This window comes from Sylvia atricapilla, chromosome 20 (assembly GCF_009819655.1).
Source record: "Sylvia atricapilla isolate bSylAtr1 chromosome 20, bSylAtr1.pri, whole genome shotgun sequence".
Taxonomy (NCBI): Eukaryota; Metazoa; Chordata; class Aves; order Passeriformes; family Sylviidae; genus Sylvia; species Sylvia atricapilla.
In genome coordinates, this window is record NC_089159.1 from 7,434,506 (window position 1) to 7,461,630 (window position 27,125).

A 27,125-nucleotide genomic window follows, 5' to 3' on the forward strand; every position below is an offset into this window, starting at 1 on the left:
CAGAACAATGTTACTAACCAGAGGAAGGTTTCTGCTAAAACAAAACAAAACAAAAAGTATTTATATAAAAACCTTTATATACCCATGGAAGAAAACGATGTGCCTTGTAACAGCACAAATGTTTCACAGTAACCCAAAGACAGATCCCATTCTGCTGTTAATCAATGTGTAAATCCTCAAATTTAATAGTGACTAGCTGTATCCAAAGGAATTTGGGATTCACAAGCCAATAAAGAGGCATGATGCTTGGGAGGAGCCACGCAGGGAGAAGAAAACCTGTACAGATGATGCAGCACAGGATCCTGGGAGTGCAGCCAGGGAAACAGCACTGCAGGGAGTCCAGAATGGAATACGTATGTCAGATACCAAAACACAAGCACTGGAATAGAGAGCCCTCTTCTGCATGCAGCTGTAATAACTGGGATTGCAGGAGGGAGATTTATAATGATGACTACTTGAAATACAAAAGCTGAAATGGTTTATGGAGGTCAAGGTACATCTGGGTGTTGTTTTGCCACTTGAAATCTGATCTAACCTCATATATTGCTTTGCATCAGCATTTAGAGAAGCATGAATGGGAATATTACTGCTAAATGAAAAGAGAACAAGTATATAGATAAATAAGTGTATAGATAAACACTAAGAATGCATGTGCTACCCCTCTAAAATTATTTTTAACCTAGAGAGAACTGTCCCAGCTCTTACAGGGACTGTTATAAGTGTTTGTACAGTGTTTTATGTGTCTGTTTTTACAGTGGTTACATAATCCAAAAGGGTGCTTGGAAATCCAGCTGTATTGTGAGAATATGTCATTGTCAGGGCCACTGGAAGGTGTTTGATCTTATTGAGCAAGGTTACAAAGCTGAATGCTTTGTCACACTGAAAAAAATACCAATAGTCCCACTAAAATGGTGTATTGTTGCTAAGAGAACTAACAGCGTGACAGAGGGCACAGCATGTTCTAGGGAACATAAGTAGGAAAGGAGAGAACGTTTTCAGCTGCTGTGTTTTATTGCAATGGCATCCCAAATAGTCTGATTGTGATCAAGATGCAATGCTGACTGTGGAGCTAATCCAAGCGAGAACATTCCAGTAGCTGGGAAATGCAGATGTTTGTGTACGTAGCCAAATGTGTAAATCTAGAAATTTATTCTGAAATAACTTTATTTTGTTTCTTCGATGGCCTTCATCTGTTCTGTGTTTTCCTTTCATGTCTTAACTGCAGGCATTATATCTCCCCCTTGTTTGGGCTTTTTTTTTGTTACTCAAGTGAGAGGTTTGATTATTTTACTGAAATGATATTCTGTTACTTCCAGCCACAGTCTGGTGGATCTCAGTTGGTATAATAGTCTTGTGTGAGAGAATTTAAAGGGAAAAAGGTATAGAAATTCAAAAGCTTAGGTTTCTTTCTTCTTTGGGTGGAATTGTCCACCATTTGTGTGTTGACCTTGAGCAATAAGACATGTTCCGAACGCTGCAGATAATAAATAATTGACCTCAAAGATTGGCTGTTTAAACAGAGTTGTTTCTATGCTGCCCTTGGTGGAGTTTCAGTTATTTATTCCAGCCTTTTATTGATGGAACTACCCCTGCCTGCCCTGTTGGGAGCCAACACAGTAAATCATAAACAACATAAAGGGGGATGAGGCCAAGCACATGTGTCCATCCTTGGCAAATGGAGCTGGAGACTGATTCTGGCTGGAAGTTCTGTGCTGTGATGTTTGAAATCCCAGGCAGTGGGAAATGATGCACAGGGAGAAATAAATGTCTTGTATTCAGCTTCCTTGTCCACACTGTGGTGTCTTCCCATGTGCTGTCCTGAAGTGGCCATTTGGGTTTGTTAAAACCAAGCTTACAGAGCTCTGGCGTTGTTTTTAATGTCTCAGTAGATGAAAAAGAGCTGGAAAATTGTAAAACATGAGGAAGAGTTCACTAATCTTGGAAAACATTGATTTTAATGCATGTACATGCAAGGCCATTCAGTCTAAGAAGCCATAAATGAAAGAAATTACTGTAAAGTGTAGAAGTAGAGAAGTTTGTATACTCATGTGAAACTAGGACTCTCTTCTAAAGTTCAGGATTGTAGGAAATCAATGACTTCAGATTCTATTCCTTTGAGGTCTGCAAGCCAAATAGCCTTAAAAATGCAATTTCACAGAGAATTTCAAAGCTTCTTATGTGATCATATACCTCTCAGGAAGAGCATTGCATGGCAAGACTGGTATGCAAATGGAAAATTTGAGGTTTAGGCAGATGAAATTACCTTTCTCAATGGAGCCTGGAAGTCATTCCAAATCCTTGCTCTGAGTTTTGTCATTCAGTCCATACAAACTCCCAGTTCAAGCACTTTCTGAAAACTTCCCTGGAGGCTGCCTGGTTTAATCATGTTCCTGTGCTGCTTTGATGTGATTTCAGTGACAGCTGTTATTATCTGTCAGGTTGGACAGGAACCAAAAAGAGTCTTATGCTGTACATCAGAAAGGAGAGAGCCAGGATATGGGCATGGCACAGTCCAGTCACTCATCATCCAAAAGCACTGAGAATATTTCAGCCATTCCCATTTCTCACAAACATATTGATTTTTATATCAAGTGCTGCCAGCTTCAATATGAGGTATCAGTTATCCTTGAAATGTAATTAAGAGATAGCTGTACTTCATCAGCTTATTTTTTGTAGCTAAATAAAGGCTAAATCCCTCTAGACTTCTTGATTTTGCCTTAGAAACAATAGGAAACTGTCAATAACAATGCTATTATCACTTACCTTAGTATTTAGAGAAATTCTGGTTATTTTACTGACAAGCTCAAGTTCTCTCTAAAGCCCAAACCAGGAGGGAGACGGGGGGTACACCTTCCCACGGTGATAGTGGGGTGTGGCTCCATGTTTGGAGGCTGGGAGAAGCCAAGATGCCAGCAGGGCTCTGAGGGGAGGCCTGCTGTGTCACCCCCTGCTCCATCAGAAATTACCATTAATTTTTATGCATAAAATGGGAAAAACCAATACTTGGCCTGAGTTTTCAGCCAAAATAACAAAAGCCTGTTGCTTTCTGTGTGTTCCTGCTGAGTTGATCCCCATCCAAGGCTGGAGATGGTGCCAATCCAGGAGCACAGAGGAGGGGAGCTCAAAGATTATTAAGAGTTTCAATTATCTCCTCAGCATCTCGTGTCGAGGCTCTGAACTCTGCAGGTTACCTGGACAAAAGCTGCTAATCCCAGAATGGAGCACTGCCAGCATTGGAAATGAAGCTGCTCTGCAACACAGGCTGCTGTAATAAACCCAGCAAATTAAATAGGGAAACAAAAATACCAAGAGATTTGGCATAATCAGGGAAAACTATAGAAGGGCCTGAGGCTTATATTCTGTTGTGGCACAGTCTGGGTTGAACACTCTTCAGCTGCAATAAGGAGGGGCTCTGTTTTGATGAGTTTTTCTGTGATTTGTCATCCACATTCTTGCCCAATAATCAGAGTTAATGTCCCAGTGACTAAATATGATACCTGTGTATCTTCAATTCCTTGCTAGTGCTGGTAGAGCACATACCATTGCTCCATTTGTCCATCCTTGTTTTTTCATGTAGTTGATGTGAAAAGAAAAGTCTTGGTTTCTCTCTAAAAAACAGCTGCTTGCAGCTTTTCTGTGTAGATAGTGCTGGTATTCAGAAAAGAAAGGCTTTAACTAAATGAGGCCAACTGGTCCCTGCCAGCACTGGTGTTAGTGCTGGGAAAGTCTGAATATCACTGGTGAGGCTTGTTTACCTGTGGCTGGTTCTAGAGGGGAGACTGGTGTGTGGTTTTATTGCACATAGCACTCATTAGATATGCTTCTTTCCCAGCAAAATTGAAAATGTGGCACGCTACATTTCAGAGTTTCCATGTTCATAGAATTGTCATTTTTGGCTTGCTATTTGATAGCGAGATATGGACTCTATCAAATTTACTGTCTTCTCTCAGTTAACTTCTCTGCTTTGTGTTTGCCACTTTCTAATGGGGGGTAAAAATTTTGGTTCATGTGAAGCTAATCCAGACCAGAAGTTGTCCCTCCGTGGTCAGAAAATCCAAGGAAGTATCTTTTAAATAAAAGCTTTCTTTAAAAAAGAAAAAAAATTCCTTGGAAAAAATAAAAAAAAACCACCCTAACTGACAATCTAGTAGTTCATAAGATGCTAATGCACCCCAATTAGGACAGGAAAAAGGAAAGTGATTTCTATTGAAGGACAGCTCTCTGACCTTGGGGCCCTTTTACTCTGCCATACATCAGCTTTTGACAGCGCCTGCTTTTTGTGATCTGTCACATCAAAGCACTGCTATAGGTTTGGGAGAGGTTGCTGCACTTTGCATTCAGGCTTGTTACTGTCTCATTTTTCTTGTGAACGATAGTGCCAAGTGTGAGGGACACTAATGAGATCGGTATGTTCTGTTCCACCAGGCTCCACTGCAACCAAATGGCTGAGCTCATTTGGGCTTTCCCAGGAGCTGTAAATAAGCTTCCTCATCTGGAAAGCCACTTGAATTTTGCTCCCCCTTCCAGGTACAAGACACAGCTCTTGCATAATTATTCTTTCTTACAAAGAGAATCTAGCTTTAAAAATGGTATAAAAACGAAAGGAAGACTCAAAATATTGCTTTGTCAGTCTGCCATTCAAACTGGCAAGAAGTGCAGCAGGAATTTAACATGCAAAGCAATGAAAATGTGTCTGCATTTACATCCAGAGCTCACCGTGCAGCTGGGTATGAATATTGAGATCTTCACACGCCTATAAATACCTGCAAGGATGTTTAACATATTGCTACAAATACGAACCTGAGCCTCCCTGGCATTCCTTAGTAAAATATTTCCTCTGTGTGTGATTTCCCCAGGTGTCAAATAGTCAGAGTTTCAGCACCAGTTTAGACTATTTTACCCACTATCCTCTGAAGGGAAAACTCAAGATTTGAGGGAGATCAAATCTGGCATTCCAGATTTAGGTTATGGCCGCTACTTGTCAAGTTTCTCTTACTTTTTTCTCTACAAGGATTTTTTTTTTCTTGCCAGAGCCTGCAAATACAGTTGTTGATTGCTGATGCCTTTGCTGAAAATGTTTCTGTATATTGTTATTTTTCATGTTCTTTGAAGTTTTGCTCTCTCCTTCTGTAAGCCACGGATAGTTGTGCATCCTGGAATGGCTGGGAATGGAGGCTGCTTCACATGACTGTTCTTCAGGGAGCTTTGTCCTCTTTGATAACTGGCAGTGTAGTGAGACCAATGCATTTAGAGGCTGTCTGGTTGGATTTCTGATACCTGATCCTGTTATGGATAACAGGCTTTTTGAGAGGCATTCACAGGCTGGCTGCAGTCATCTTGCATTATTAAACAAGTGGGAATTAACTTCTGCTGACAACACTGTCTGCAGAATGCACCTTTTTCAGTTTTCTTGCTGTCCTAATCCACTGCAGAATTTACATTTCCTGTGCTGAATCTCTATTAACACATTCTGAGATTCTGTATTTGTTAAAACCACCTGTGAAAGAGACCCTTTTCTCTGTGTATTCCCCTGAGAATGACTTTGGTGGCACACGTGAGCCCCTCTGGGACCTGAGCCAGTTAAGAGGATTCAGTGTGTGGTAGGGATACTGAAATGCTGAATCTTGAAGGCTGTAATGACTTAACTCATTAAATTGTTGACAGTTAATTGGCTCAAGCCAATATGTATAGGGAGGATTCATTACAGCTGTAAGGGAGCTGTGGTGATCCCAAAAGCCTTCCTAGGGACGCCTAAACAGAGAGGGGAGCATGCCTGGATGCTCCAGGAAAAGCACAAATTTAGGATCTCCCGGGTTGTTTTCATTTCTTGTCAGCTTCCTTGCTGAGATTGTTCAGCAAAGTCAACACAACCTTGCTCTGACTACCTGCCCTAGGTTAATTATCAGCTTTCCTTCAGCTGGTTTGAAGAGAAATGATCCTTAACACAAATTCTCTGGGTCTAAATGTATTGCAGCCAGAATGCCTTGGCAGAGGGCCATTGTGTTTGCACTTAAAGAATGGGAGGGAGAAGGAAAGGAACGCAAAGCTGGCCTGGTCTGACAAGTATGCAGATCAGGGGAGGGCTTGGCATTCCTTGTAGCATTTTTTTTTCCACTTTTTTTTTTTGGTTTTTTTTTTCAGCAGCTTTTGGCTTACGTTAGATTTTAATACTGTAGACCAAGGGAGGCATAGACAGCTCCATCTCAGATGGGTCCTGTGCCATGAACTGTGACCTCACCAAGGATCTTCACTACAAAAAAATTGTGTCTAGCATGTTTAAAAGAAGCCTTTGTTCATCTGGGATTCAGCTCTAGATGTTATAGTCCTAATCCTTTGGGGTCCACTACTGGGAATGATAGACAGATTCTGAAGATTTATTTTCCCTTCTACTTATGTACTGTATGTAGGTGCTCGTAAAATCTTTAGCATTAATGGAGAAAGGGGAGTGTGGCCTATTCAGTTTAGTCCAGCATCAGTATCTGTAACTTCTTTAGACCTCATCCTTCTGGAGACACTGTCAGATACCTGGCTACTGCAAGTCTGAGATTTGGTGGCATCTTCACGCTCACTGTCATGAGCATGGATTCCAATTTGAACAGAAATTACACTCATTCATTTACTATGTTATGAGTAGGATGCAAAGAAATTTATGCCTGGCAAGCAAGTCCTGTCATTTGACTAGAGAGTTGAAAGAATTATGTCTGTCACACCTTCAGTAATTAATTCCCATTCTCACTCTATAGGAAAGGAGTGTTTGTGAAGTTTTATTGGCAGTTCAACAAAGAGCAAGGGGATGAGTCAAGCTTCATGCTTAGGAAGAGACCAGCTAATCTGCTTTGTAGAGCTGAAATTCATTCATTTTTATACCTTTGTTACTGAAGAGGAAGGGAAAGTAAAGTAAAATGTTCACATAACAAATAGTTGCCTAAAGATTTAGCCATGCATCTGTTGTAATTTGTTACCTGGTCCCCATGTCATGCTTGCTGTTACTCCTTTTTGTTTTTCCTCAACTTGAGCTGCAAGCTCCATAAGCAGTCATCTCTTATCCATGCCTTCTGCTCAGGCTGGAGCTGTATTTAAAAATTTATTAATTGCTTTACCTTTCATTATGGACCAGGGCTAGATGTCTTTGGCCTGACATCATTCTCCCTATCATGGTGTTAGAATGTTCTGACTTACGTTTCGTGCCACTGTCAAAAATAACAGATAGGTTCTTCCAGTCCTGGCTCTCCTACAGTGCTCAGATTTCAGGTGTGTTTGCTCTGAGTCAGTGATTACATTTTATAATTACTGCAGGCTTGCACCAACCCTGCACTGGGACCTTATTACACTATTCCCTTTTGTGATTACAGAAATAGAAAGCAGGTGATGAAGTAATAAATGCTCAGCTTCAGGATTTATCAGCCCAACAGACTCTCACAGCTAATGCAGCCCTTCAGGTGAGTCCTGTTGAAGAAAAGCAGAAGTCACTCTTTAGTCTATCATGGAAGAAAATCTCTGTGGGAGATGCATTTCAACATCACTTGGAAGAAGGTTGCATCTGTACCTTGGAAAGGGCAGGCTGAGTACCCACCATAGTTAGATGCAAAACTTAATAGATCATAAGATGACTTTTAGTGCATTCTTTCTTTATCACTGATCCTTTTTATAGAACTTTGATGGCTTATTCATTAAACAAAGTGCTTTGTGTTTGACATGTCATAAGACAGAAGTAGACAGGAGTTGTTTAATGTCATCCAGCTATAGACAGCTGTATGAAAACTTTTCACTTCATCTATAAAGTGTCAGAGGAAGAACAATGGAAAGCTTAAGACTGACAATGAACTCGTCCTATTATACTGAAATATTAGCAAAATTCTGCTTCTATCATACTGAAAGGTCTCCAGGTACTTTATATGAAGCAGTGGATTCACAACTATATAGATGAATTCTCCACGCTTTATTTTCAGGCTGTTTTGAGCCTAGGAGACACAGTAGTTTATTATTTCTGAATTTGTTTTTAACCCTCTTGTTGAAATCAAGACTTTAGAGGATTCTGTTAATTATCCACACAATGGAAACTGATCACTGGAGTCGTTCAGTATCCTTGTTTCCTACGTACATCAGGGCTCCATGGGTGTGGAGCATCTTGATTTTTTGGAAAGATGGGCAGTTGGCCAGGCTCTGAGTGGACCTGTCCTATGCAGCTGCACTTGCAGTGCCAGTCACAGGCAGAAATATTGATGATAGAGATATGGTGTGAAATCTGCTCGAGTTGGTGGCTGCAGGTCTAGATGTAGTAGTGGCTGTCAGGTTTGATTGCTGTTTTATTAGCATAAGGGCAAATTTGGAAATCACTATAATAGACTTCTAGGAATAAACCCCCACATCCTTACTTTCAATAAAGACAAATAGATTTTAATGGTATTCACTGGATCTTGTGTATTGTTTAATGTAATAGAGAATTGAGCCTGCTGTGCTGTTCTCAGCAGCGGTGGAAGCTGAGAGCAGCTGGGAGTGCTCGGCTGACCCGGGAATAGCCCCAGAGGATATCAGAACAGATCTGATAGATGGGACTTGTCAGAAAGGGCTCATGCTCACAATCACGGTCAGGTTTCCAGCGGAGTCCAGTCTCCATTTCAGCATCCTTTGGGTATCTATATTTTCACGAGATGCTGAGCGTTTCCGAAATTGGGTCCCTCATTTTTGTGACGGCTATGAGCAGCCCTTGCCCAGACATGTCAGTGCTGTGCTCAGCAGTGTAGTTGGATCAGCGGGCAACGTCTGTTTGTTCCCTGGTAAACTTGCTTCGGGTGGTGGAACCGGGGGAAAATTAACGTTGGCTTTGCTTTGAGGCATTTGGCTGCTCAGATCTCTGCCGAGGGTCCCTGTGCCCTCCTTCGCCCCTAGCCGCGTTTCAGCGTTTTGCTTAGAAATACCCTGGTACATCGCCCGGATCGGGCTCTCTGCTCTTCTCCGCTGTCCGCCACGGCTGTTCCGAGCCCGGGGGGCACCGCTCCATCCCGGGGCACCGCTCCCTCCCGGGGAGCCCGGGGGGCACCGCTCCCTCCCGGGGAGCCCGGGAAGCACCGCTCCCTCCCGGGGAGCCCGGGGGACACCGCTCCCTCCCGGGGAGCCCGGGGGGCACCGCTCCCTCCCGGGGATCCCGGGAAGCACCGCTCCCTCCCGGGGAGCCCGGGGGACACCGCTCCCTCCCGGGGAGCCCGGGGGGCACCGCTCCCTCCCGGGGCACCGCTCCCTCCCGGGATCCCGGGGGCACCGCTCCCTCCGGGGAGCCCGGGGGTCACCGCTCCCTCCCGGGATCCCGAGGAGCACCGCTCCCTCCCGGGGATCCCGAGGAGCACCGCTCCCTCCCGGGGAGCCCGGGGGGCACCGCTCCCTCCCGGGGAGCCCGGGGACACCGCTCCCTCCCGGAGCCCGCGGCCCGGCCGGAGCGCTGCAGCTCCCGCGGTCGCCGCTGGGTGTCCCCGGCGCTGCCCCGCTCGCTCGGTGCCCAGCCCGGCCGGCAGCGGGGTTGCGATGAGGGAGGAGGCGGCGCCGCAGCCGCCTCGGCGGGGGCCGCAGCGCGGCTCGGCCGCCAGCAGCTGAGGAGCGCTGCCGCTGGCCGCCGGAGCCGCCGAGGCACAGCCCGGCCGGAGGACAGGCGGCCCCGCGCTGGCACCGGGCATGAGCGGGGCGCCGGCGGCCTGAAGGAGCCGGGGAGGAGCCGCGCCGCCGGAGGAGATGGGCAACCAGCCGGGCAGAGCCGAGGAGCACGAGCAAGGTGTGTGCGGGCGGCGGCACCGCGGGGAGGGCGTTTTGTTCTCGGGGCTCCCGCTGAGCCGGCACAGGGCTGGTGTCACGGTGAATGGTGGCGGGGACAGCCTGCTGGCGACACTGCTGATGTTCGCCTTCTGAATGCTCCGTATCGCCGTTCCCTACCTGAGACCACAGCACCGTCCTTAGGGGAGCTTTTCTGAAAGGAATCCTTTGGAACAGAATGTCTGCAAGGGAGGGACCCTGTTCGCTGAGGGATTTTTTATTTTTTTTTTCCCTTTTGCATAGTCTGCATGATGCAGCTAAAAAAGTTACAAAGCCAACGTAGTGATGTACATAAAACTTGTCAGGATCTGCAGCTTGGCTGTGTTAGCCTTCACCATTGTTCGTGGCCTGAGGCCTGAAATTTTCCAGGCCTTAGAATTTAAAATGATGCCTTTGTGGAAGGTCTCCCACCATTGTCCTTTCAGAAGTGTAGTGCTCTGCATGTTAATCAGGAGCAGATTTCATAGAAAGCTGAGAGCTGGTATCAGGTAGATCGCATTCCCCGTGTGCCAAATGTCTGCACCGTTCACCAGCACGGCGGCTAATTTGTTCCTGATGCCGTAGTGCCGCTCTGGTTGCCTTCTAATTTATTTTGCTTGTTTCTGAAAGAGGGGGGAACCCCGTAGGTCCACGAATTTCTGCTGCTTATTTCTCAGTTTCTTTCCGAATTTAGAACCTTCTAACACACATAAAACCGCAATCAGTTGTATTTCCTGGCAGTCTGTTTCTTGCTGTTGCCATGGGAATTTCATTCACAAATTCCCATTAAAGTTGTTCTTGCTTGATCAGGGGTTTCTATGACTTGGAGCAGATATGTAGGTATTGTTTTAAGAGCAAATACGAATGTACCTGATCTCTGGTATTGTTAGCCAGGGCTGCATTGCTGCTCAGGGATCTCACAATAGATGTGCCAGCGAGTGCTGGAACAGCAGTGAGGTGTAGTGAGAACTCTCTAGCACTATGTTAATCACCGGCCTAATGAAGAACACAAAAGCTGCCAGTATCCAGTCACCAGAAGAAATGCTGCCCTAAGGGAAAGTGAAACTTTAGGCCGAAGCGTATGGCTGCCTACATCCCCAGCCCCTGAAATCTGCTGGCCACTGCCAGACAGCGAAGTTTTCCTGGAGCTAAAGGTGTCATTTAGGAGGGGTAGTATTGATAATAAATTAAGGGAGAGCTGGATAATGGCCCTGGGAGATACACTGCCGACTTCTGATCAGTTGGAGCAAAGAGACTCTGATTTTGCAGGGCCATTTGAACAGCTTATTGCTGTTAACACAGATGATAAATGAGTGTGCAGACCCCTTGTGGGTTTGAAAAATCTCTTTCATCCTTTGTTTTCTCTTGATTTTTTTTTTTTATTGAAGAGGAAAGAGTTATACTTCTGTTGCACCTAAGCAGTTTCTAAACTATTCTCAGTAAGTGTAGGCTGTAGTGGGTCTTGTTTGAAAGTCCTCATTGTTTGTAAGGTATGAGAAGGACTGAAAAACAGTGTTTTGTATTGAACTATGTGTTCAAAACTCCAGTGTTTAACCACGAAAAAGAGGTAGGAACTTTCCTAGTGACAAAAAGAAAAGAGAATTCTGACAACATATTCCTTATTGTGTGAGAGAGCTCTGGCTTTGGAACTCAGAGTTTGTGTTTTTGACAGCTAGGGTGCAAAAACCTGCTTCTCACATCAGAACGTGATACCTCATAGTATCTCTGAGTTTTGTTTCTGCTTGAGTGAACTTAATTCAGCTCTCATCCAGGAACACGAACATCTCGAACAACTGTGGTACTCGTAAGCTCGTGTTTGGAAATAACCAGGCTGCACCCCAGGAATGGATTACTTTATTGATCCAGCTCATGAGCCAGCTTTAGTGACAGACAACCAATTTGACTTGTTTCCCTGAGCATGACATTCAGGGTCATCTTGTTTGTCTTGCTTCTTAGGAAACTTTATGGGCATCTTATGGCTCATCTCTATGTCTTTCACCCCAAACTTACCATCTTGAGGTACCAGGGGCAGCTTTGTTCCTCCTCTCGGTGTCAGTGGGCACTAAAGTCTGATCCTGTTATGATATAGGTTATCATTTCAAGCAAAATACTTATTTTCACGTATTTAGGAGAGTGTTATGTACTTTAATGAGTTTTCCTATTAAGTGTAAATTCTGGGTGGGCTGGGTAGTGCTGTCCAGGAACAGGAAGGAAATTATTGCTTCCAAGCTGAGCAGCTGAAAGTTAACCCAGTAATACAGGAGAACCAAAGAACTGGGACTGACTGAGCAAGGGACTGTGGCAAGGAGAAGACAGAGGAAAGAAATTCACTGCTGGTGTCTGATGGGAATGTTCTGAACAGAAGACAAGACTCTAACAGCCCAGTATCATCTCAAATTAATCTCTGTCTTCCTAAGAGTGTCTAACAAGGATTTAAGAGGATTGCTTGTAATAACATTAAATTCTATAGGCTTTTCCTAGCTTCTAATTTATAACTTAAACAGCTTTTACAATAATTTGTGAGAACTTTGTGGTGTGTGACCCAAGTTTGCATCACTTTGCCAAAACTCTGCTCCTTGCAAGTGGTTGGTTTTCCTGCTATAACCCAGTGCACTGAATAGTCATATTTTTAAAACAAGTGAAGGTTTTACAATGAAAACACCTATAAAGTAGTACAGAAAATGATGTGAAATGTGAGTGAATATTGCAGCAGTTTGTCAGTAGAATTAGTTTTCTGCTTTTGAAACTGGCTGCCCAAGCTAAAGGAAGGAGTGTATACAAACAGAGGCCAGAGCACCTGTGGAATAGCTGAAACATTTCCTGGGAGTTGTAGGGAAGAATCCAGAGTTATCCAGTGCACTGTGTTTATTGGGAGAAAGCCTTTCAAACATAGTTTGCCTTGGAAACAGAGAGGCCTCCTGTTATTTCTGAAGAGGAGCACTGACGTTCTTTGACACTGGTTGACACGGTGATGGGGGGGTTGTTTATCCTCTGAACATCTGCAGGTGATGGATGATGAATATCTTTGGGAAGAGGTGGGAAAAAATGACTCAATATCCACAAAAACTTCTGTGAAAGAATCGCTTGAATGGGAACTGTTAACTTCTCGTGTTGGAACAAGGTGACGGGTGGGGTTATCCAAGGGTTAGGCTTTTTTTGGGATTGTGTTTATTTGTAAAACATGCTTACATGGCTTGGATGAGAATATCAAGTGTCAGTGCATGCACTGAGTCAGTATTGATCTGCTTTCTTATGTCTGTTTTGTCCTGGCCCAGGGGTGGCTTCATTTGAGTTTGAGGAAGGGATTTTTCAGTGTAAAACATAGGAGACTTTGAAGATAAATGCTGTTGTAGAAATACATGTTCTTGTCATTTCAGGGTGTGTAGTCAGACCTTTTGTGGGCGCTCTCTTTAGTCTCCCTCATCTGCCTCTCTCCCTTTCTCCCAAACCCGGGATCCGTTCATTTTAACTCTGTTGGATGTCAGAACACCATTTCTGCCAAGGAAGAGCTCAAGAGACCAGATGAGTTTAATGATGGTGTGGGGGGAAGGGAGGGAGGGGAGAGGGGCCAGCAAAGCTAATGAATCACATAACAGCTTTCATGGAAATACCGACAGCAAGTCATGTCCTCTTGGAGCTCGGGCAGCGAGCCACAGACCTTTTGTTCCCAGTGGAGCCAACAAACCACAGTTTGCTCTCCACTGGATAGTTTAATTCCTTAGTCACCTCTTCCTCCCACAAGTCATTCTTGCATGGGGGGTTTAGAAATGCTCTCATTTTTCAGAGTAGTAACACACTGCTGATTAAACTGGTATTGAAGAAGTTTATTTTCCCCTGGAGAGTAATTTTTACTTGACTTGAGCTTTTCTTCCAAGGCCAGTGAGGGCCAGCTCTGTTGATTGGTCTCGTGAGGTGACTTGATGGGACTGACACGATTAAATCATTTCAGAAGGACTGACAAACACATCAGTCAGTGGCAGTGTCTCCTCTGCTCCCAGGCCAGTGAAACAGGAACAGCCAGACACTGTCACAGTCTGGACTGACCTGGAATTTAGTCATGCATGAGTAACTTACCTCTGGAATTATCTGAGGCCGAATTAAGTGATAATTTGAGGTCCCCTGATTCCAAGTTGAAAGACTAATGAATGCTAAATTAATGGAAATGATCATCAATAAGATCTCCTGTAGCACAGGGCCTTCCCAGCAGTTTTCTGCCTGGCCTGGGAGGATGTGCTGAGTGGGAGTGCTTTCTCCATGGGCAGGATGACAGCTTTTACAAGAAGAACTTTTAGGGCATGGCAGGCAGCAGGATGTGGTTTATGCATTTTGTGTGAGATTAATTTCCATCAGCAAAACAAAGCCATTTTTGGATGAAGGCAGGGAGCTTCTGGGAATCCTGCTGAATGAGCTGGTCAGCAAGAACTTGCCCTGTGGGTCCAGAGCTCTGGACTGTGCTTTTGCCCCAGTGCTGGTGGTGTTTTAGGACCTAACAGTGATTGATCTAACATGATAGCAAATGTAAAAGCTGATTTTCTTGAGGATTGTCTCATTAGTTTAGTTAATGTGCTTGACAGCTGCAGAGTGACAAGGAAACAGCCAGGGGATGGTTGTGATTGTGTTGTTCTGACACAGCATTAAATGACTTGAAAGAGGGAAAAGGGTGAAAGAAGAAGGGAATAATGCTGGCCTTGGGGAAAAAGAGAAGCTTGGGTCTTTTTGTTTGGGCTGTGTTTGGCCCTTCAAGTTCCTTAAGTTGTAAAGCTGGCCAAAGAAATTTGGGCAAGTATTGGCCCTTGGTCTTCCCACTGAAAGCTGCCAGAGCCCTGGAGATACTGAGAAGTTTATTTGGAAGCAGTCCTGTGTTCTGGACCTTCTACCAGTATTTCAGCAAAGTAATCTATCTTATTTTTTCCTCTTTTCAATTCCTCCCCAGTTCTACTAATTTACTCTTCATCAAATCTCATTTCCACAGGGACTGTAGCTTTCAAAACATGAGATTGTAAAACTGAGGCAAGCGTACTTCTCTGATTTTGTTTGTACTGCATTGCTTGAGGAGAGCTTAATTTGATTTTTCTGTGATTCTCACAGACTGACAGTAGAAGATGAACAAATATTTGATATTTTCATTATTTGCAGTTTGAGCATGATGATTGAAGATGATCTAAAACTGAGATCTCTGATGATGGTAATAGGCGCTGTTCCATTTTCCACGCATCAGCTTTTTTCTTCCTATAATCCAAAGCAGGCATGTGTTCACAGATCTCTTTGGAATGTTCCATCTATTATATTTCATGCAATGTTTTTCCACCAGCATCAATAGATATGGATTGCATGTTCTGAGGCAGAGCACTCTGCCCTTGTGTCTGTGTGATCGTCGGTCGGTTCTCTCGGGCTGTAAATTACATCAGAGCTGCAGCTTCCTGCCCTTTTCATCAGGCTCTGGAGCACACAGCTAACAAGCTCTATATTTTTATCAGCAGCAGAATTTACATTTGAAGTTCTTACAGGCAAATTTGATATTCATCACTGGAAAAATGCACTCCTGGGAAAGCACAGGGCTAACATCAGTTTGCAGGGTTTAGTTCTGAGCATGTGTAGGGGATGTGTTGGCTGAAACAGGGACATAGATTTTCCATTTGTTACCAGCTCTGTAGGCTTTGTATGTTGGTTGGAATTTATTCAGTTGCTTAGGAAAACTGTTAGGAGCAAAGCAAATGTGTCCATATCCCATGAGCAGAGTTAGGTTCCCCTCACATTCCTGTGCTGATGGATGCTTTGGTGCTAAGTGTTAAAAATCATTGCTACTCAGGCAAGTAAGAATTTTACCAGCAACTTCAATGAAATCATATTTATTAATGTATGGAATGAAAATGGCTTTAGGGACAGGGTGCAGTTAATCCTCTGACACGTTTTACTTATGTTGGATGACTTTTCTTTCTTCCCCAACTGAATTAAGAAATCTCAGCCTATACTAAGGATAGAAATCTGTTTTAATCAGTCTGAAATATGTAGAATGCAGTGGTGGCTCCTTCCCTACATCTGGAGGATATTCTTTTGTATTTTTCACACCCTAAAGGTTTTCTGCATTTTGCCATTGCAGCATTTAAACTGAAGATGTAGAAATCCTTGTGATATGATACCAAATAATTATGCTCATATAATCCCTTTTATAGGAGTTGTTTCCACAAGGGTGTGGATAATGATAAATTTGTTGGCAGGAGCTGAGTTCTCTGCTCTGCAATACGGGAAAGACCTTCAAAAGTATAACTGAATACTTACTCTCATAGACAAAAATGCTTATGATTCCTGAAATAAAACAGAGGTAATTCCCTGTGCTTGTGCAGAACAGAACCAACTCAGCATGAGGCTTGTTAGTCATAATTAACAGCTGGTAAGTGGGGATGAGATTCCATGAACAGGAGTCATTCCAGGACTGGTATTCTCTGCTCTGAAAGCTCCTCCAGAGTGAAATAGCCCTGCTGTTGTCTATCTGCAGTAATGTGAAATAGTTGCTAAAGTGTAGCCTGTAGAGAACATGTTGCATTTTTCTTATTGAAGGCTAAATTGTCAAAATCCTGGGGTTTTTTTCAGAAAAGAAAAAGCGTTAAAAAATTCTGTGACTGAAGGGAAAGTGGTTCATAGTCTTGTTCCCCAGAGCACGTAGTGTCAGCTGTAATGCTGGGAGGGGATAAGGTGGTGGTGTCGTGTCCATCCCCGTCTGGAAACATTCCTTGAATGGAAAGAGTGTTCCAGAAAAGTGGTACAATTCATTTAAACCTTCAAAGGCTTTAAAACCTTTGCCTAATGGAAGGTTGTGTGCTCAGTACAGGCTGGTTTCAGCTGACTAGAGCAACACACAGAAATAATTCAAGTCAGGCCTCCTAAAGTCCATGGCAGTAATTTTGTTTAACCCAAAGCCATGCATCCTAGGATTACAATCTGTTTTGCCACGAGGTGGGAGGCACAGAGCTGTGAATGTGTTTTTCCAGAGCAAAAGCTGATGAGGGTGGAGGTGTCAGAAGGGAACAGCCCCTCTTTGAGGGACTGAGGATATTTCCACAATCCTTATCTTCTAGGTCTTGAGAAATGCTTTCATAAAACCTTGTTGAGTTTGAAGAATGGACTGATCATGTTAAGAATTACTCTCAGCCTCCTCCACACATAGTTTCTTTGAGGCTGCTTGACTGTGGAAAATCTTTGACTGATCTTTTAATTAAAAGCTCTTTTTTTTTTTTTTTTTTAAACCAAGGAGTTGAAGCTCTTCCTGCTTTGAAGTGGGCAATGTTTTATAGATAAACATCTCATTATGTTATGAGCTTTCTCCTTTCCCCTTCTGTCTCATTTCTTTTCCTGATGTGTCTCATCCTGTGTTGATTTCAGCCCAGTTCCCAGTATTGCTGTTCCAGCTCCCTTAGCTCTGTGCTTGGCTGAGCTGAAGCTCTGGATGAGTTGTGGAGACTAAATCGGAGTTCTTTCTGCACCCCCCCACAGAAGCAGGCTGGAAATGATAATAAAACTGGGTTTATTATGTGGCCATCACATCTCAGTAAACAAAAGGCAGTTGTAACACCAGGGCAATGCAAACTGGTTATTAAGCATTAAGCAAACAATTTTAAAGAAAGCTTCTAGCTTTTAAGTTCTGCCCTTTTAGGCAGGAAGAGGAATCTCCTTTCATGTTTCCATTTTTGATCCCTTTTCCCCCTGCCCTTCTGGATTAGCAGGGTTTGGGAATTTGTGAGGAAAGAAGTTCTTTTCGCTCGGTCAGTGCTGCTCTTTCAGCCAAGTGTGGGGCAGCATTCCTGCACTGCAGGGCTGGTATCGTGGATTCCTGACATAAACTACCCCACAGCAGGGTTTAGAGAGGCATTTTCGGCTTCTTTTCCTCCGTGATGGCTCTGCTCCTTCAGTGGGGAGGACAAGGAATCAGAGCAGGATCCACCTTTACAAAGGAGGCAGAAGGAGGGTGATAAAGCCCCGTGCAGGTATCATGGTCAGTTCCATGATTCAATCCATAGCCTGGCCTCTGAACAGTTAAACAGGCTGAGGAAATTACCCTGCTACTGTGAAAATGTCAGATATTCAGCATTTCCCCTCTTATAGTCTGTTTGGTTATCCTTTGTGCTTGTGGAGAGATGTCAGATTTTGTTGGTTAGAGGAGTGAACCACAGCACCTGACATGTCTGGAAGGAGCAGGGTTCTCACTGTTCCTTCCAATTGGATTCTTGGACCAGGAGGTTTTAGGAAACTCCATTAACTTGAGCCACAGATCACATTCGGTTGTGACAACCACTGTGCATGGAGGAACACATCTACTGACAGCCACTGTTCAGTGAGTTGGTAGGGTTAGATTTAGGCTTGGTTAGTTTTGTTTGCTTTTTAATTTCCTGTACTTCTCAAAACACTCAACACTGGTATTTTATCCATTATGATTGTATTTTCCAGAAATGGAAATACAGCTGTTTTATCAGCATTGTTAACCCAGCAATGGCTGAGTAAAGGACTTCTGGGTTACATTAGCTGGGAAGCTCCTTTCTGAGATGAGGAGAATTGTCTGCAAGCTAGAATCAAGGAAAAGCCTCGGATTCTTAGTGTAGCTAGTGGTGATTTAGCTCAGGAATATTCCTAGTACAGCCATAGTTGGTGAATTGGTGAATTATTTCTCTGCTTTATCTTCAAGCAAATCCCTGCTTTTTCTGAACAGCACATTCTGGGGAATATTCCCCACAGCAGTTGCTAAAAACCTGTTGGAAAGCAGAAGCCTCACATCTAACAGGTAGCAAAACAAAGGAAACTCCAAACTTACCAACCAGATCAAACAAAAAATGCCTCATTTCAGTGAAACAGCAGTGATTTTGTCTTCCTTCACAAAATAGAGTTTGGCTTAAAATTGATTTAACTGTAGGTATGAGATGATTATGCCTCATCCTGTCTTGTTTTTACAGGTGCATAGGCAGGAAACGTTCCAGAACAAACAAAATCAGGAAGTGTCAATAGTACAGAGAAATCCCAATAATTTTGGTGTGCTAATGTCACAAGTAAAGCCCCCGCTTAAGGAATATAAAAATTATGTGTTTTTTAACAATGAGGCTGTGATGGTTGTGGAAATTACAAATTTGCATTAAAACCCTCAAGCAGGGATACTTCATTTGAAAAAGGGAGAATTCTCTAGTTTTGCAACTTTCACCAGATTAATTTTGAGATAATGCTACACATTGGAAGTTTTAGTCATTCTTTTGTGGGGGGTAGACAAGGGCTAAAACTTGGAGGTGACTAAAGTTTTTGGCAGGCCCAGTGGTATTAACAGTTCCAAAGAAAGTAGTGTTGAGTTTACCATAGGGATATTCCAGCAAGTGCAGGATATAGAGTTTCCCTGAACATTTGCTTTGGATGGCTCAGTGTTTGTTATGCCAGGTTGCTGGGTACTCCAGAAATCCAGAGCAGCTCAGGGGTAAATTCCACCCCACGTTGGTAATTCCGTGGGGTTTGTGTCCCTCATTTTGGGGGTGGACACAGCAGCACCTCGTGATTCTCTTGGTGCCCAGAGCCTTGTGGAACAGTGGAGCCCTTTGGGTGCTCCTTGAATTTGAGCAGATTAGAAAGTGAAGTTTGTGTTTGTGGGAGCCAAGGCTGGACATGCACAGAGCAGTTCTTGTCTCTCAGCTCAGTCTGGTCACTTTGCTGATGTATCTTTGGTCCTGAGATTTGGGAGCAAAAGTTGCCTCTGATGGTAGAGCCTGCACTGCTTTTGTATTTCTGGGGTTAAAATTTTTAGTCTAAACAGGGATATCCAGGCTTGAGCTTTTCCAGTTTAAAAACTTTCAGGAAACTCGAGTAAACAGCATCAGAAATGTTCAGAGGGACTCTTTTGTGTGGACTCTGAGGGTAAAGAGATTTTAACTACTCTTGCTGTTATTCAGAGAGGAATTGTCTGTGAACAGGCCCATAAAGAGCAGAGAAAGTCAGCTGAAATTCACAATGAGACTTTGTGAACAGGGTTTTGATCAGATCTGGTCTCATTTACCTTCTGAATGCGACCTTGTTTCCACTGTAATAGAATTGAGCTGTGACAAAGTGAACTTGAAATTCAGTCCTTGTGACTGTGCTGAGCTTGGAACCACCAGATACCGAATAGACTTGATCTTGTTCTATTTTCATTTTAACACTTTTCTGAAAGAGTTAAATGTGACTTTCTGTGCAAGGACAAGATGATAGAGTTATTGATCAGGTGAAAATAAAATGTGTGTGATCGTTCCTTAATTGTGCAGCAGATATTTTCTCCTTTAAAGCCACCATAAAACTTACTGGCGTCTTTTCTAGATTCTGAGTACTTGTTTAGATGCTAAAATTTCAACTAAATGGAGATGCTTCAACTATAAGGTCGCCTCTACTACTGGGTTACATTCCTGCCGTGGGAGAGTCTCGTCTGGTGGCCACCCTGGAAAAGAATTTCCTACCAATAGTTCATCTGCAGATCTAAACCAAAACAAGTAGTTTTGTCATGATTTAGTCTTTAAGTTACCAAAAGCGCATTTTCTTGTGTGCTTTTTGCACTCCAAGATCTCTACACTCATATTTCTTACTAAAAAAGTCAGCGAACCTTTACCAAGTGTTCAGCTCAAATGTCAGGGGTCTCTGTAGTCTTAAATTAGGAATTACTCAGATCAAGATGCTTATTGCTGCTTTTTTCTTTTTCTTTGCTGGTGTAGCTTTTCAGTACAGTCATCTGTTGTTCCCCAGTACTTTGTAATATAATTTTTATTTCTCTTTGGTCTCTTACTCTTGTCCTCTATCTCAAATATCAGTATCTGAGTCTCTTCCCTATACTCTCCATGGTGGTTACATAGATCAAAATCTTTACATTAAGCTTTTTAGCCCTTTCCTCCTGTTGCATATGGTGCCTGTTGCACAGACAATGCAATCAGGGAGGCCAGACAGTCCAACAGGCCATTAAAATGATTCAGAGAAAAAGCTAATGTTTTAATTACCCTTAGTCTGTATTTGCTAAGTGAGTAAAAGGCCCTACTGGAGCAGAAGCTTCAATATATAATTAGTGCTGGATTATCAAAACCACATTTGTTGTTCTGGACCCATCTCCTTGTCTTTTTTAAAAAGCTAGGTGGAGTACAAGTGAACCTTCCCAAGGAGTTGCTGACCTGTGAAGGTGTTGGCTCTATGACTAACACTCTGCAAACAGTCTGATTAATTCGGAAGAAGCACGACTGGCCAAGCCTTGCTTTGCTTTGTTTGCTGCTGTATAAAAACCAGGTAGCAGAGAGAATTATCTTTCTGTAGGACAGCCCTAAAAGGGATGGAAAACGGTGTGCTCCTCTGAGTTTGTGAGGATTATTCAGAGGAGTATCCAGTGCTGTTGTCATGGAAGAATGCTGACAGCATTTGACATTCCCTTTGTGTACCAAGCAGATCAAGCCGTGACACTTTGCCACAGCACAATAGTGTCATTCTTCATCCTGACTTTTGCCTAAGCTGGTGGTGGAACAGACGTTTCAGCCATTTCACTCTCAAAGATGAAGTTCTAAACAGCTCAAGCAGTTTTGAAAACATCAGTAAGGTGCTGGGTGGTGTCTCACCACCTGCATCTCTTTGAAAATCCAGCCTTTTGCATCCAGTCCCACTCACATTTCAGCTCCCAAGAAGCTCTCAGGACTGATTCAAATCTTCCTCATGGCTTAATTTAGTTCTGTGCATGCCATCAGTGTTTGTTACCCAGCTGTCCTACCATTCCCAAGGGTTTAAGGATAGGGGCATTAAGGAGTGTGGCAGAACGTGCTGGGGTTTTGTCTGAAGTAGCCCAGCAGTGCAGGTACTGCGTTATATCTGCATTACTTCTCAATGTTTGCTTTTCCTCGTGCCACCGTGAAATATGTCAATGTGTTTCCTGTTAATTAGGATATCAGAAGATCTCTGGTCAGCAGGGAAGTTGTTTTTTAACTGTTTCATTTGCTTTAAACAAAGAGGGGGGGGAAAAGCAGGAGAAAATTGGGTGTTTCAATAAAACAGATGTGTGCTGAAACCTTTTAATGAAAAAGTACTTTAAAGGAGTCAAGTGTGCAGCAATCCTTCCTCTGTGCTGTACAGTCACCATTTCCCAAAGGACATCCCTGCTGACTCCTAATCAGTCTCGGTATCAATCTCAGGATCAATGCTGGAACAGGGTGAAAGGGATCTGCCGAGTCCCCTGGGTGTTCAGTTAAGCTTTGAGGTCTTAGTGCCTTATCCGCTTTTGAAAAATGGATTTTAAACACCAAGTTAATTAGCTTCTCGAAAACTTTACTCTGAGCTGACAAAAGAAGTCAGAAACATGTCCAGGCTCCCTGTAACATGTGCTGCTTTATCTCAGTGAGTCAATGGAGAGTGTGGTGACTCCGAGCTAATGCCAGCTTTTGTGACTTGGCTGTGACTAAATTCACATCGATGATGTCATGAATCTCGTATTAATCCATTGTGTTCAATTGTTTGTTGTGGAGCTGGAAATCAGCTAAAGGGTACTTGGGTACTGGAGGAATTCTGAATGTTATTAATGTTAGTTCTGTTGTTATCTGCTTTCTAACATTGGTTTGTAAATCTGTGAAGAAAGTTTGACTCTTCAGTTCAATGTCTGGTGGCACTTAAGGTGTCTTCAGCCATCCCAGTTGCTCTGCCTGCCTCTGGAGCAAGGGACAAACCTCCTACAGGTGCTGCCAAATCTTTGAGTGCAGTGTAGGTATTTTAAATATACCTAAAGGCCATCTGAAATGGCACTAGACAGCTGTATTTTGGTGTCCTAGACCATGTGACGTAAACCAGGTGAAATTAAGATACTCCCGTGACCCAGGTTTGTTTTACTGAGAAACCAAAAGTGGTGCCAGAACCTCTCCCAGGCAGGGCTGAGCACAGGGTACCTGCCTGGCTGTCGCTGTGTGTTCCTGTGCTGCTCTGGATCCTCAGCACATCCCGGCCAAGCCTCAGGAAGTGCTCTTGAGTCCAGGATCTACTGAAGTCACAGCCAGAGGATGAGCTAAAAGCCAGGATTGATAAGAAGGACATATTTCAGCTAAACCACAAGTGCTAGAGTACAATAAAATTGTGTGGGGTGGTTTAATAATTCTTTTTATTTGCTGTACAAGCGTGGGTTGTTAATATTCCCTTTACTTAGCCATGGTGCTAAATGCTTCCAGCCCACTTGATTTATACTGACCTTTTCCTCAAAGAATCACTTTGTATCTGAGGCTCAGGAGTTCTGTTCAGATGGGAAATTTTATTAAAGCATCTTGACATGTGAGAACAGAATTTCAGAATGACAGAAGAACCCCAGTCTGCTGTTGCCAGAGAGGCTGTGAGTTAGTCCTTAATTTCTTCTTCCCATCTCTTGTTGCTCTGTCCCTTCTGAGGTGGATTTAGGGATGATAGACACGGGACAGTGAAATTGCTGATCTGTTGCAAGAGCAGGAGCTGGAATGAGAGAGCTGGAGCATCCCTCGTGAGAGGACAAACTTGTCTGCAGGCAACAGTTTGCCTTTCTGAAATGTATGACTGGAACATTGCAGAGTGCTATGAATAGCTTTCTTTTATTTCCTGTTAGTTATCCTGCCCTTGCAATTCAAATAAGGTATCCATTGTTTAAAGACATCACACCAAAGCTGCATCTGTCTCCATGCTTTAGTCTTACATGACTGAAATGCTTTGTGAGATGACTCGGTGATCAGTGCTTAAGTTACAGCCATGGGCTCTGCGTGCAGGAGGCTTAGTACATACTGAAACTATGGGACAGTGAATTGCTGACAGAGAATTTTGAATATGCTGAAGGAGAAAATGTGTTTTTATTGTTGTTTGCTTAAGAGATGACAGGATTAAAATTGGGGAATAAGGTACTAAATGGAACATTCCCTCTTAACTCCATTGTGGAACAGCAGAAGGCCACGGCATTAACCTTTGGGTTATTAATATGTTGATGGAGGGAAGGATTAAGAAAAGGGCAGGTTGTGGGACACAAATGGAACAAAGGCCAGAGGCAAATAATTTCTTATTGACTCCAGTTCTAAAAAATAGATTCAAGGCAGAAATTAGAACATTTTTGAGGGTGTTTATGTAGTCAAATATTGTCACTTCCCAAGTGAGATTATTCCTCTGCTCTGGGACTGGGGAAGCAGGTGTTTGAACTGTTAATACAATTAAGAGTCAAGTAAAATAAATGTAAATTCAAGGCTGGTGCTTTACTGCAGTGATATGTGCTATCTCTGAGCACATGGAATGTAAAGGCACAGAAATGTATTGAATCTTTATTCCATAATGTCACACGTGTCCCTCTGTGACTAGTAGAATGTTTGCCTCCCACTTCCCCTTACCCTGGTACCACTGTAATTACATTGTCTCTGCTGCCTGGATGTTACTTCTGAACTGCAATCCTGTGTGTTTCACTTTGGAGGGTTGGGAAATGTTTTCCTCCATTCCATAGTCCGTTTTCTCCTGGTTATGGATGTCCCTATGGAAGATGCTGAGAGCCCAGATCAGAAATAGATCATAATGTGGAAAAACTGAGCAGTAATCCTGATGCTTCTGTGAGAAACGTTGTAGTTGTTGGAAAGGGGATTAAAATGTCAAAAGATCATCGGGGCCAACTTTTATCTCATTAAAGTGATACTTTGGCTTTTGACCCCAGTGGGAAGTCAGGAGGTGCTCCCTGGCAGCAAGTGGTGCATGGAAAGCTGCACAGCAGGGTAAGAACCCTGGTCCTAATCCTGATTTACTGTGACCTTGGATGAGGTGTTTCATTTCTCTCTGCTTCCCTGTCCTGTAGCTTAAACTTCATTATGTGTTTCAGAGGATTTGAGTGAAACAGCTGTTGATTTTAAAGCACTTGGAGAATTAGTAGTTCTATCTGTTGTTATGGTTTAATGCCTCACACTTAAAAACTACAGCTGAAAATGGAGAAGTTTTTACTGGGCACCCGGGTGAGGAGCACAGTGATGAGGTGACCTCCACTGAGGTTCAGTTGTTTTTCTCTCCCCTGCTCAAAACCAGCAGCGCTTGCCAGGCAATGAGGTTCTGCCTGATTCCAGCCACTGAAAGCAGCAGCATAAATCAGGGCTGGATGGGATGGAGCAGCCTGGGAGGCATGTGTCTGTCTGGAGTCTCCCACATCCCATCACAGACTGGGGGCCAGTTAATCAGGTCACCAGGGGTATTTGCACAGCCCTCAGTGCAGTTCCTGCCTCTGGAGCCTCGGGCTGTGGCATTGACAGGCACTGCCAGCCACCACGCTGCCCAATTCCAAGGTCATTCAGAGGGAGGCTGCCCATAAAATGGACTTTAAAGTCGTGTTCATACTTCATTTGATGTTTTGTGATCAACATATGCACTTAGAGTTTTTGTGGGTTTTTTTTTCCTGGGCTCCTTGTGACTTTTTAGTAACGTGTGGTGCTTGCAGGGAGTGGAGTGAGGAAAATATGCAAGTCTCTACATCGTGAAAAAAACCCAACTTGGTTAATGGTTATTGATGGATAGCAAATGCTTTGTGATTTATGACAGAACAAGTCAGCAGAGCGTGGAGTCTTGCAAAACACACGAGGCACATTGAGTAAGCTCAAAGCCTGCACTGGTTGGCAAACTGGTGGAGTACAGATAATCCCAGTTAAATATCATTAATTGTTATCCATATGTATATGTCCTCCATTGCTCAGGATCATGTTGCAGTTGTCATCTGGTGTTAGAAACATGATGGCATCACTAGAAGTGCAGCCTATCTCCTAGGAAAAGGTGGTTTCCTTAGTGCCAAGCAATTCGTACTAATGTGTAATTGCCTCATTATTTCTTGCTACATACAGAATACCACCCACTATTTATAGAATACTGCTTAGTCATGTACTGACCGGTTGACAGTCATGTTATTCAACTGGTTTGGGCATTAAAAAAGTTTTTCAGAGCACTTGCTTTTGTCATAAAATTTTATGTGGAAGGTAGGAAACCCTTTCAGATCGACTAAAAGCCCAGTACATATAGAAGGCTTTAAATCACCCCTTAGGGTCCATTCAAGAACATCTCTGATAATTTGTAATGTAGATTTTACCTCTTGTAGTGTGCTTACAGCTTGTGTGAAAGCTGCTTCTGTGTGCTGGACACTCATCCTACTCCACCGTCAGGATACATTCAGGTGCTTTCCCACCTGGGATTCACCTGTGCCTCTCTCTGAGCAGGAAGGGGCTGTGCCGAGTTGGGATTTCTGGGCTGGAAGTCACATCACATCACGGTGCTTTCAGTTTTCCTTCTGTCCTGTATCTCCTGGTGTTGGCTGCGTGGACACCACGAGCTGTGCTGATGTGCTGAGCTCGCTGCCAGCAGGTTTTGGAGGTGCCAGGTCCTGGCGGTCGGGATGGGAAGATCCATGATCCGGAGCCTCCGGCTCTGACAGGGACAATTCCCGGCTCCGCTCTCCTGGTGCTTTCCTCCGGAGATCCCGCTGTCCCCTCCAGCTGTAGGTGACTGAATTTTGCTGTGTGGGCCTGGCTGTCCCTGTATCTCTTCCCAAAAACACTGGAGCCTTTGTGTCTGGCCTCACCGTGCCCCTGCCATGACAGAGGCTCTCTGTGCTCTCCTGCCAGCGCTGCGCCGGCTTCAGGGGGCTTTTCTTCAGCTGCTCTTTGTCTCGGGGTGTTTATTGTGCTGCTGCAGAGTGTGTGTGTTTGGGGGGAAAGAGGAGGGGCTCCTGTTTGTGTGGGCTTTATAAACCCAGTGCATTCTTCAAAAGAGATGCTGAGCAAACGGGCTGGTGTTCGTGTTAACCCTTCCGTGCCCTGCACCGGGACGGTGAGGAGGTGTAAGGCAGGGAGGCTGCTCCCCTTTGCTCTTAGTGCTCTTTGGTTTTCTGTGAATGCTGCACATGTGTGTCGGCAAAGAGCCTCCTGAATGCGGGGAGATGGAAATTCTTTCTAGGATTTCCCCCCAGAGTCCTTCTGGAAGTTGTTTTCATTGCCAACACTGGCTCACTAGCCCTTTCTGTTTGCATAACTCACTCTTGCATCCTGTTTATGTGGCTACATTGGACAACATCTCCTCATTGTGCTCTATCCCCACACTTTATGGTCCTGTAATTTGGGGCTTTTCATTTGACTAAGGTCTTGAATTTTCAGGAGGATTTTCATAAATTCACGGTGTTGTCAGTTGTAGTGGCATGTCATACTTTCCATTTGAACCCGCTTCTTTTCTTTAACCAGCTTCCATGGTTCAAATGTCTCTTATTGCTTCTTCAGTGACTGGGCTCCTGTACTTCAAGAGAGCTTTGAAAGATGAAAACCAACAACTCATAAACTTCATTTCCCTCATAATCACATAATGTTTGCGTTGTTGGTTGG

The 27,125-nt window shown here is 43.7% G+C and overlaps 1 protein-coding gene across 4 annotated transcripts in view; it reads left to right on the top strand.

The window, feature by feature from the left end:
• Positions 1-27,125, top strand: part of SPECC1 (sperm antigen with calponin homology and coiled-coil domains 1) — a 74,339-nt gene that overhangs the window by 12,165 nt on the left and 35,049 nt on the right. Inside the window, exon 1 of one of the 4 annotated variants that reach the window (XM_066333433.1) lies at positions 9,644-9,763. The exons of the other annotated variants lie outside the window; for them this stretch is intronic. Within the exon in view, the coding sequence (XP_066189530.1) occupies positions 9,724-9,763 (40 nt within the window). The 5' untranslated portion in view covers positions 9,644-9,723. Of the gene's footprint in view, positions 1-9,643; positions 9,764-27,125 lie in introns of those variants that run through there. 4 annotated transcript variants of the gene reach the window in all.